Below are 11,916 nucleotides of genomic sequence, written 5' to 3' on the forward strand. Positions count from 1 at the left end.
TAGCCACACACTTCTCCTTTTATTGTTAAAATAGTCAGGCTATACAATATATTTTCTGTGGTACTAAGACATGGCTGGCAGGGGATGCTACAACACTGATTTTCATTCCAACATAGCATGTGTCAGTATTTCTAGTCTCCATTGCTTTTGCAAGGCATATATGTTATTATTAGGGCGCGGTTTACTTCATCAGGTCCTAAAACATTGCTGAAATTTAGTTGAACTGTTGCATAATGGGGAAGAGAAGAACATTTTAAATTCTGAGAAATGTAACCCCCTACAGTTCTTGCTAGAGATGTAAAAATGTTAATTTACTGTTCCTATATAGAGTTCTATATAAAGTCAACCTGCCACAAACTAGTGTGGGAAAACCAACATGGAAGCTGCCAGCCTGAAACTCCTTATCCAAAAATTAAGACAAGGCCAGTGACATCTCTGCTCTGGAGCTAGTATATGTCAGTGGAGTCAGTGAATGGTAGCTTCTTTGCATGGTAAAAAAAAAAGAAACCATCTAAAATGTCAAGACCCGCAAAAAATATTTTTTTTTCCTTTGTGGCCACAGAAATATTTTAAAGTGCTTGTCAACTTCAGACAATGGAGGCAGCCAGATTGTGGCCTAAGGTGATTATATAATTTGACTGTTACAGCGTAAGGCTTGTTCATGTGTGTGCATGGTAGCTCACATGTGTAGGGTTCAGGCCCTTACAATTTCCTTTAAAATCACTCTAAACTGCAACGCATTGACGTGAACCAGCCTCGTAGGAAAGAATTTGATTTCTACTTGAAATTAATTTTCATGCCGTAAAAGTCATGTGTTGGACTGCAGGAAAACAGACAAGTGTGAATAGGTCCCTAAAGTCTTGAAGTGTAAACCACTATGAGGAGCCTACTTCAGGCATAGCCTCTGATCTGCCTTTGTTTCTAATAAACAGATACAATATATATTTTCTAAGCCAGCAAAATGGTCGACTGCAGTGTTTGCAGGTGATAAGTAAACTTTTGACGGACTAAAGTAACTTTTGCAGTCATCAAGCATGCTGACACCATGGTCAGTTGTCTTTTTTTTTCATATTAGGACATAAAAATTAATGACTGTGTTCACACTATGGGGTATATTTATAAAATGTTTTCAGAGCAAACAGCTCTGCGAACGTCTTAAAGAAATCTGGGTAAAAATGTTATTAACTCTTGCAGTGGGGCTACCCCCGCACTTCAAGGGTTAAGTGATCTTTTAGCCTAGGATAAAAAATAAAAAGTTACACTCACCGGATCCTCTGAGCCGGCCAACTCATAGACCAGTCCCTGGAGCCTCTCTCCCCCTCCACTGCAGCACTCTAAGGTCCCTGAGTCATCACATTGTATATACAGGGTATAGGGTGTGAGGACACTGAGGGACATAACATCACTTCAGTGCAGGAGGGAGCAACGTGACAGCTGGCTGGCTCAGAGGATCAGTTGTGCACAACTTTGTTATTTTTGACCATAGGCAAAAACAAACAAGGTAGCCTCACTGCAAGGGTTAATACAATGTTTACCTTGAGTTCTTCAAGTTTTTGGTACCTATGCTCCTTGGCTCCATCTACTTAGACATTCCCAGAGCTGTTCACTCTGCAAACATTTTATAACTACACACATATGGTTCACAACTGTGCATTGTGATATGCAAAAATACACCAGGAATGCTCTACTCTGGCTAGGTGCTTGGGGTGCCATTCAAAGTGAATTCAAAAAGAATGGCACTGCAGTCAGTCACCAGCGTTTACGTGCGTAGTGGCAAAGCATGATTCTGCAATGCATCAGTGTGCATGGACCCTCAAAGATGTGATGTCAGTGCGAACTAGTTGTATATTAATGTCTACAAAATCTTTAACAAATGTTGCTTTGTCAAATAAAATAAAAATCTGTCCTGGACTGATGTATACATGTTCTTGTTCTGTGGTTCACAGGTTCGATGGATGTAGAAGAGAGGAATCGGCAGATAAAGATGAAGATCAACAAATATAAGCAGGTGGCTGGCTCAGACTCAAGGCTAGAAAAAGATTATCAATCCAAGGTAAAGAGGAGTCATTGGTCATGATTTTATTGCACAAAACAGATACAAACAGCAGAAAACGGTTAGAACTTCTGGTTGTTATGGTGGTCTATGTCCAGATTTCCAGAATTCATCAAGTCTGATGGCATTATCAAATGTTCTCTCTCTCTCTAAACTTTTTCTCTTCCCTCTCTCTCTCTCCCTCTCTCTCTCACATCATTCTTCACGGACCTGTCAGTATGTCAGCAGAGATCTTAAGCTGGGAGAGTTGCCTTGCAGCAGATACTACAAAGTGCCTGCATGTACCTTGGCGCCTTGAGAATCCTTCTCACATGTGCCCTCGGCACTCAGTATAAGCAAATTTGGCGGCTGCTGTTTGGGCATTGGGGACGATCTCTAGCCAACTTGATTCCTGCCATGCAGGTGAAAGACAAATATAGATACTCATTTGCATTGAATTTGCACCTTACCTTCGAATAAATATTCATTTAGGGGGTTATTCACAAAGCTGCCGAGGGCAGCCGTGTGAATAACCGTCCCGAAGTGAAGTGAGACGAACGCATTTCGGCTATTCACTTCAGGCTTGTAAGGCTGATTTCAGCCGTATACCGACTGAAGTTAGCCATACATCGGCTTGCTGCGGCTGGGTTCGGGATGGCCGAACATGCTTGTTCAGCCCCACGGGCTGAACAAAAAAAAAATAGAACAGTGTATGGGCAGCTTAAGAAATCGCACAACTGTAAATGTAAATATAAACATGGTGTTGTCATACTTCTCTTTGCATTACACATCCTGCAGCTCAACCCAGATCTAGACAACGTGAATCTGTCCATGCTTGTAATTGAATTGCACTTAGGTTTCTTCCTTTACGGTAATGCACCGAAGGCTTTGAACATGTGCTGCTGTAGCTGTTTGAATCCGCTCGGCAGATTTCCCAGTGCAATTAAGATCTGGATGGACCTTTTCAATTTCACACACCAGAAAGCTAAACAGGTCTTTGGCTTGAGAGGCACCATGATACAGAGAGAAGCAGAATGATTCCTGTCCTCTGTCTTTTCAGTACCGGCCCGGGCGAGATCAACAGAGGGGCTCAGACAATGTTTCCAACAAATCCTCAGACAGCGATGTGAGCGATGTCTCTGCCGTTTCCAGGACAAGCAGTGCCTCCCGCTTCAGCAGTACGAGCTATATGTCTGTCCAGTCTGAGAGGCCGCGAGGAAACAAAAAAATAAGGTGAGCCGTGTTATATGAACTTAATGCTGCACGTAGTGCAATGCCTGATGTGGACTTCTCCGGTGAGCCAAGGAGCAAACTGCAACAACCAATCAGAATTGAGTTTTTACTTATCCGGCTACAATAAATTGTCCCTGGTTTGGTTGTTGTCTCCACTTCCTTAGCAAATAGATCTCATAGATTTTTAACAAAGTAATACAAATAAGTATTTATTTTACGCTACCATGGACCAAGGTGAGGTTTTTGTGTCATTCGCAGCCCTCTGGGTCATCATGAGGCAATGCTCACACTTGGCTTCATGCCCCCCTTGCCTTTTTTTGCTCCTGTAAACACTAAACCTGGCCATACACATTGCATTCAGATTGTACAAACTCGATACAATTTCCTTTACCAACTACGACGTTGTGTGCCAACCTTCCTAAACAATCAGCTCAATTTATATCCAATCAAGTAAACTCTCTCAATACACAGTTCTTGTTCAAAAGTGTATCTAAACCCCTCTAAACTCAGGAGCTAAATCTTAAAAATACATTCAAGTACCCTAACTATTAACAAAACCGTATCTTATTTGTGTATCACTTGTTTGTAGATCCTCAAATCCTCTCTGAATTGGTGCTGACACTGTCCTTCCTTCTGGAGGGTGGCTACTTCTGCTCCCCATGATCCCTGTGTGTGTTGTAAAGTAGTTACACTGAGCTTGGAGCGGTGACTACTTTACAACACACACAGGGATCATGGGGAGCAGAAGTAGCCACCCTCCAGAAGGAAGGACAGTGTCAGCACCAATTCAGAGAGGATTTGAGGATCTACAAACAAGTGATACACAAATAAGATACATTTTTGTTAATGGATCGGGTACTTGAAAGTATTTTTAAGATTTAACTCCTGAGTTTAGTGTCACTTTAAGACTACAGAACACCTCCCGCTCTCCTGTTCTCCTTAAATTTGGTGTTTGTAGCAGATCAACAGGTTTTTTTTGTACTTCCAGCATTTTTAATGAGTAAACATATGGGAAAAATATGCATATTTTGGAGTAATATACTGAATTTTTGTTTTTCAATTTTTTCGTGACAAACATTTTATCCAAAGGTAATTCTACAATAAGATTGTGACATGTATCACCAGCTTTAGAGCTCAGCACAGGGATACAGAATCCTTTTCCGTTTTTCTCTGTATTAGCAGACATGGCAGGTATCATGGTGGGTAGAGTTTATGGTTGGGATGGAGTTTACCACCTGTAGTTGGGATGTGGAAATCAATGGGGAAACAAACTTCAGGTTTCTTTACCCAGGGGAAAGGGGGGGGGGCCCTGTTGTCTATGTTTGTCTTAGATAGTCTGTATGTTGTATGATGAATGTTTCACTTCAATTACAGTACACAGGTCACTTGTTTTACACACTCAAATTCTCTTATTTATAAGACTTTAAGCTTTCATACTTTGACAATCAACTATCATCAAAATATATTTTAATATTGTAAAATTTTACAAATACAGTATATGATGATGATGAGTTAGAATCAAAGTTTAATATTTTCATGGTTTGGGATGCAGTGGTGATCTTTGTAAATCAGTGCTTTTCCAAAGTTAAAGTGTCATCTTGTCAACTACAAGGAACATACTGACACCAATTTTTTACTAATTCCCCAACAAAGTTCAGGTTTTTATCCACGTTTGAGTCTAGCTAATAAATGCAGTCCAACCTGTGTTTCCAAGCATAGTGCAAATCTTCTGAATAAATGCCTCATGAAGTTTTAAAATGAGAAGCTGTTACTAAATATATCCAATCGTGTTTACAATTAGAGAACAGGTAATTACCAGTCCCATGTCTTACAATTGGAGTTATTATAGGGCGGTCCCTTTGCTAACCACTCTCCAACTGCTTTTAGTGGGAATTGCCACATATAATTGGAATATGCCGCATTTCTATAAAGGAATACAAAGAAGTTTTATAGTTTCATAGGCTAAAAAAAGACACATGTCCATCAAGTTCCACTGATATTAAAAAAAATGTAAAAAATAAAAGCTTGCATCCACAGTTCCCTAAACTCACCAGATCCAGGGGAAGTCAAAGGAAGCCTTACAAACCATCGACCAGTTTGCTGCCCAACAGTGCAAAAATGTCTTCCTGGTGGTAACCAAATATGCATCGATACCAGTTTTTCGGTATCGAGCACTAGTACTAATATTTATCTTACGGTACTCGCCGATACATAGTACCCATACCGGTAATCCACTAGCATGAAGTTGGCTTCCCACCCAATCAGGAAGCCGGCTCCATGTTCCATTAAGGCACTGCCAGTCAGAGGAAATCTGCCACTGACCAGAAGTTCTGGTATCGGGGGTAAGTAGCCGGCTTCAAGGCCAATCAGCATGGAGCCGGCCAAACAGCATAGAGCCGGCTTGCCGGCGTATCAGGGAGCCGGGTGAGGATTCATTACCCGCCGCTCGGCTTCCTGATTGGACCTAAAAAGGTGTTTCCACAATTCAATATTCTGTTTCAGTTTTCGGGTTTTTTTTCTGCATGTTTTTGTTGTGCATGTTACTGATGCTAACCAACCTTTCTTTTCTTTTCTGTTTGCATGCTTCTTTTCTTGTCTGTGGGGCTTGTTAGGAGACTGAGGGAAATACAAGAGAGAGCCGATAGGATTGAGGCAGGGCAGGGAGGGGAGAACCACCTTGTCTTCCCGGAGGAGAATGAGGAGGAGGAGGAGGAAGTCACACAAGAGCTGAATAGCGAGAAAGTGGGAGAGGGGTTGCAGGAAGTCAGTGAAAATTGCACCAAGAAGCAAAGCAAAGGGTCATTAGATGAAGAGAGCCTACATGATGAGAAACCTGAGGAACAGCATGACCCAACAGACGATTGCAAGGAAAGTCTGCCAAGGAGGTTGTCAGAAAATGACATCAGGTAAACTCTGTCTTCTTAGAGTATTCCTTCTTAGCTAGTGTCATTTGTGTCACCATTATTCCCATAGAGCAGAGGTTCCAGTTCGTGTTAGCCCATGAACCACATTCCTAAAGCAATGTATGTACAAAGGCTTGAAAGAGACATGCATCTAGTTCTGGCGTGAAAATGTTCAAGTACATCTTGCTTAAAGTACATCTAAAATCAAGAACAAAAAGTATCACAACTGCCCAGTCCTTAGAGGAGGTGCCTGCATTCAATAATGTTATAGGTTGTTATTTTTTTCTTTATTTCCACCTGGTAATCCTGTGAATACCAAACTTCTTTTCCTAGGGTGGCTATGCTTACTCCTCCACTGTATCTCTGGAGGAATTCATGGTTGCCACTAAGGCTGGACTTCAAACATGTCTTCTTCTCTTCATCTCATTGACATGGGGTTGGGGTTAGAAGTTTACATAAGTAAGATAAGACATGACAAGGATACTGCAATGTACTGCCTGGATCAACAGATATTTTCTGTACTTGCTGAAAATGTTCTGAACTTGAAAAATGTAAACTAATGCAGCTACCAAAATCTAAGGACTGGTAGGCTGCAATGTTACATATTTTGTTCCTTGGTTTAGGTATTCCCCATCCATGGCTTACACTTGATACACCCACCTTCCAAGCGATCCCACCCAGATTATGCCAACTTTCTGGGTGGTCCCACTCTTACTTATGCAAGAACCACTCACGTCCGTGATCCCCATATTTGGCACATTATCAGCAACTGAAATAAGGGTGATGATGTATCCTCGAGACACAGCCCCAGGATACAGCATCATCGGGACAGAGGACAGAGATGCATGACTGTCCCCGCAAATCCTGGTATGTCAATCAGCATTTTCCCAAATTGGCCTGTAGCATGTATGTACCAGTATTGCACCTCACACTAATGTTGGGAAGATAAGAGTTTAAGATCCATCAGGACCAATGAGAGTTCTGAATATAGTTATATATTATCAGGGTTATTCACAAAAGGGTGAAGAGTTTGGAGAATGCCGGAGAAGGGAACAATCTAGGACAACATAGCTGAACTGGAAAGTGAGCTTAATTGGAGAATTTGTCCAAATCAGCTATGTTGTCCTAGATTGTTCACTTCTCCTGCCTTCTCCTAACTCTTCACCCTTTTGTGAATAACCCTGTATATAAAACTCTGCAAAACATGTTGGTGGTGCATAAACGTATAAAATAAGCTAACTCAAGCCTAGAAAAGATACGCATTTACAGCCCACTCTAGGAAACCAGTCTGCTTCCTTCTTGTCAGTCACACCTAACACACATGGATTTTAAATTCATGTTGGTATTTGTTTGGTTCCTTCACTTTCGAGTTTAATGACGTTGATAAATAGCCCACACAATGTACAATGGGTAGTAAAAGCAGCGGCAGGTCATATTTAACAAACAATAAAATGTTTGCTGCATTTTATCAGACTCCTCCCTCCTGTCAGAACAGAGCCAGAACTATTAATTATATTGTCAGGAAATAGATTTCCATTGAGTGAAGGCCATTCCCTTGACAAATGTTGACCAATTTTGTGACGGAGACGGCACAGTTCTGCAAAGCAGCATGGCTCAAAAATTTCCATAGAGATAGCACTTGTATTTGGCCCAGTTTCCGGCCGTAGGAGGGAACCGGAATAATTTTCTGTAGTAAACCGTTGACAAAGTAACACAGTTGTGCTGCACTTTCCCGTATTCCTTCATCAGCTGGGTACATGATGTATTAAGCTTTCAGGCTTGTACAAACCGATTCTGAATTCACTATTAAAACTACTTCATTACCATTCCCACCCACATGCTGCAGCACAGATTATACTGATCCCTGGGAGGTAATGTGAGTTCCTAGTACTGTGCAACATGTGCATATTTTGCATACTTACTCATTTTGTACAAATAGTAAAATCATTGTATGAGGCAGGATACAGATTCTCAATGTTTATAGTAATATCTGTGAGAGGAGAGTCCATGTGAATGGCAAATGATAACCTGGGAGTCCTAGAGCAGTGGTAGGCAATCTCAGCACTCCAGCTGGTGTAGAACTACAAGTCTCATGAGGCACTGCAGACTCTCACAGCATGACTCCCAGAGTCAGAGACATGATGGCATTTGTAGTTTTACCACAGCTGGAGTGTCAAGGCTGCCTATCACTAGTCTAGAGCATTATCTTCCTCTGTAGCAGGGGTATCCAAATTTAATTAGCTGGTTAAGCCAAACTTAACCAGCAATAGTTAAATCCCATCATGCCTGTGGCTGTCAGTCTTGCACTGCCTAGTGGGATTTGACGTTTCATTACAGCTGGAGAGTCGAAGTTATAGCCCGTACAGCTCCCGAAGTCGGCCGGGCGGCTCAGTCGAGCCGAAGGCATATGCTTCGGCTCGACTGAGCTGAGGTGAAAGCCGAAGCTGGCCGGCCGTTGGCTGGCCGACAGCCTGCTTCTGACAGCTGGGCCACTTGCAGAGAGATCAGCGTCCCTGGTTACCAGCTAACCAGGGACACTGATCTCCAGGCAGCCTAACTCTTCCGGGCGCTCCGGGAGTCTCCCGCTCCCGGCCGCCAAGGAGAGAAACACTGACACGGAGCAGAAAACTGTCGGCGGAGCTAGCTGTGATTGCTAGCTCCACACAATTGTTTTCTATTTTTATTTTTCTACTTTTTTTAATTTTTTTTCTGTTCTGCTCGGTCCCACAGAGAGACCGATCAGAACAGCTGAGCCGAATGCCGCCCAGTGGCATTCGGCTATTCACTCACTGCTGTTCGGCATCTATAAGAATAGACCGAACAGCAGCGAGTAGCCTGTCGGAGGTTCTGCTTAGCCGATCCAGATGTTGGATCGGCTGAGTCGAACTCCTTCTGCACTTCGGGTCGGCCGAACATGCTGAGCATGTTCCCGATGTACGGGACAGCTTAGTGAATAGACCCCAAAGTTACTTTACAAAGTTACTTTGCAAACATTTTATGATTATAGGAGTCAGTTTGCATTCATGGCAAAGGATTTCTAGACATGTAAGAAGTAGCAGAAGTAAGGATGGGTTAGTTGGGTCAAAGTCTTTCACGTCTTTCAATAGCCATAATGATACATTTTTACACTCCAGTGGCTCCCACTTGCCAAACAAATAAAACTCAAAATACTAACAACAACATATAAAGCCATCTACAACATTGCCCCACCTACATCACCAACCTCATCTCAAAATATCAACCAAACCGTTCTCTCAAGACTTCCTGCTCTCCAGCTCTCTCGTCACCCACTCCCTTGCTCGCCTCCAGGACTACTCCCAAGTGTTTCCTATCCTCTGGAACTCCCTGCCCCAATCTGTCCGCTTATCTACTACTCTTTCCACCTTTAGGCGATCCCTGAAAACTCCTCTCTTCAGGGAAGCCTATCCCATCTCATCATATTAACTGTACGTTTAAATCTTCAATTAACTCATCCCACACAATTATTTCCTTTTGTATCACTTACCCCTCCTACTAGATTGTAAGCTCTCATGATCAGGGCCCACCTAATCCTACTGTACTGAAATCGTATTGTAACTGTATTGTCTCCCTCTATTTTGTAAAGCGCTCATCAAACTGTTGGACTATAATTCCTGTATAATAACAACAATAATAATACACTGACACAGATATTTTTGCTTTGAAAGTTGTAAAAGTAAACCTTTGGGATAATATATAAATGAGGTTTATGGCGCAATTATGTAGTTCACAAAAGAGATGCCACCTAAAATTTATGTCAGGTCTAGATGACCTGACACACATTTTATAGTTGACCTGAGCTATTCCTGGATCCTCCTGGTCCTTTTTATACATCACTATGGGCAACTAAATACTGCTCTTCCCTGCCCATTCTCCCACTTTCCACAGTGATGTGATATTCTATTGCTGGACTATCTAGTTCATTTATTCTTGCCCTACCAAAAAAAAGTAACTATATATTTGCATCTATAACTAAGAGCGGCCATAAACTTTGAGGGTTGCTACATAATGCAACTTCCTTTGTCTGTTAGGGCACACTCACATTTTTTAAGCACATTGCCAGTATGCACGTAAATTCTCTGGTATATGCACATTGCGGCATGCATTCTAAATGGCACTGTAACGCACATATACAGTAACTAAACTGCACCTGTAGCAGTATATGAACAGACCGCACTATCCAGAGAATTCCAATACTGCAGACTTTATTAAAATTCACAGCAAATCCAGTATATCAGTGAATAAAAGTGTATAAAGCAACAAATGTCAGCACTGCACACCCCCAACCAACTACAACCTCTCACATGTTTCACCCGAAGGCTTATTCATAGAGGTCATAAATTGCACCTGTGTTATAGTGCACTGCAATGCACAGATGTGAATGCTTTGTGGTGCGATGCACTGCCTTAACAAAGCACTCCTCAACTCACACAAAAATACACAGTCCAAGGAGCCACCTGCTTGTAAATCTGGCTGAATACACAATAATTTTATATTTACTGTTTTAGGTTGATTGGAATTTTAAGTATTTTTCTTCCAGTTTACCACATTGCTGGTTTTGCTGACTTTTCCATGTGGCCAATTTGTTCCTTACATGCTTCAAAAATATAAATTAAAGAAAAAAATGTTCAATGTTTACAGTCTGTTTGATCACTTTCTTCTCACAAATAGTTCAGTTTTTAATAAATATAATCAGATATTGAAACAACTGAACTATTGAACAATCAAACTCAAATGCAAGAAGGTACCATTATATCTAGATGCAACTGCTCCTGCTGTCTTAACCTTTAGTGGTTACAGTATCATGTTGGTAAAATAATCCTGTACAGTGTATTAGGAATAAGTGAAGTCTTGAGCATTGTAGTCATAATAATTTAAAAACAATTGTGCCTTTCATTGATATAAAATGACAGATGAACACTGGTGCAGTTCCCTAAAGCCTGGTTACCATGGAAATCTGGCTGGCTTACCTCATACTTGTCCTGAAACCGTTGCTATTGTTCACGCTTTCTATAAAAATGAGAGAAATGAGGGAAAAAGTTGCAGAGTATTGGATTAACCCCTGCAGAATCAACGTTAGATAGAAAAGGTCTGGTCTGTCACAAGGTCTGGAAAGGTCACACTTGACAGTCATTAAATAGCTCTGCACAGGATATTCGTTGGTAGGAAATCAATAAGTTTGATCTGGCTTGTGGAAGGAAGTTGTTTAATTTTAATTCAATACATTTTCAGTGTTGGTCAGAAATATTGCATATGAAAATAACTTACTTGCACCAACTTAGAAAGATGACGTATTAAAATATTCTTAAAGTACACGAGAACCCTGAGGCTTCCAACAACAAATGGCAGTGTGGAGGAATACATTATACATATTTGGTATGTTTTGCAGTAAAAAATGAATTCATCTAAATATCTTTTTTTCCCCCCGTAAGTGGTCATGTGACTGCTACATTGGCTTGTCCATCCCTCAAAGCCAGTGCTGTGCAAGTAGAAAGAAAGTAGTGACATTGCTGCAGAGAGAAGCCCCGGTCTTGGCATCAAGATGGAGAGATACGCTGTTTTAATTCAGCAATTGACAATGTAAAACTTTATCAAAGTGGCAATCCACCCTAGAATTACCCTATGAACAGCCATATAGCCCATGTACCTTGATAAATGCATAGCACTCAGTTTGTCGAGCAATCAGCATTGGAAACAACCGGCCATTTACCAGCGGCACCATCCAACTCA

The 11,916-nt window shown here is 41.4% G+C and overlaps 1 protein-coding gene across 1 annotated transcript in view; it reads left to right on the forward strand.

Moving 5' to 3' along the window:
• RIMS2 (regulating synaptic membrane exocytosis 2) overlaps window positions 1-11,916 on the forward strand; it is a 532,133-nt gene that overhangs the window by 449,704 nt on the left and 70,513 nt on the right. The window contains exons 26-28 of the mRNA XM_018559015.1: window positions 1,947-2,053; window positions 3,093-3,265; window positions 5,878-6,171. Coding sequence (XP_018414517.1) covers window positions 1,947-2,053; window positions 3,093-3,265; window positions 5,878-6,171 — 574 coding nt within the window. The remainder of the gene's footprint in view (window positions 1-1,946; window positions 2,054-3,092; window positions 3,266-5,877; window positions 6,172-11,916) is intronic.

The sequence above is a fragment of the Nanorana parkeri genome, unplaced genomic scaffold, assembly GCF_000935625.1.
Source record: "Nanorana parkeri isolate BGI_ZX_2015 unplaced genomic scaffold, ASM93562v1 scaffold16, whole genome shotgun sequence".
NCBI lineage: Eukaryota > Metazoa > Chordata > Amphibia > Anura > Dicroglossidae > Nanorana > Nanorana parkeri.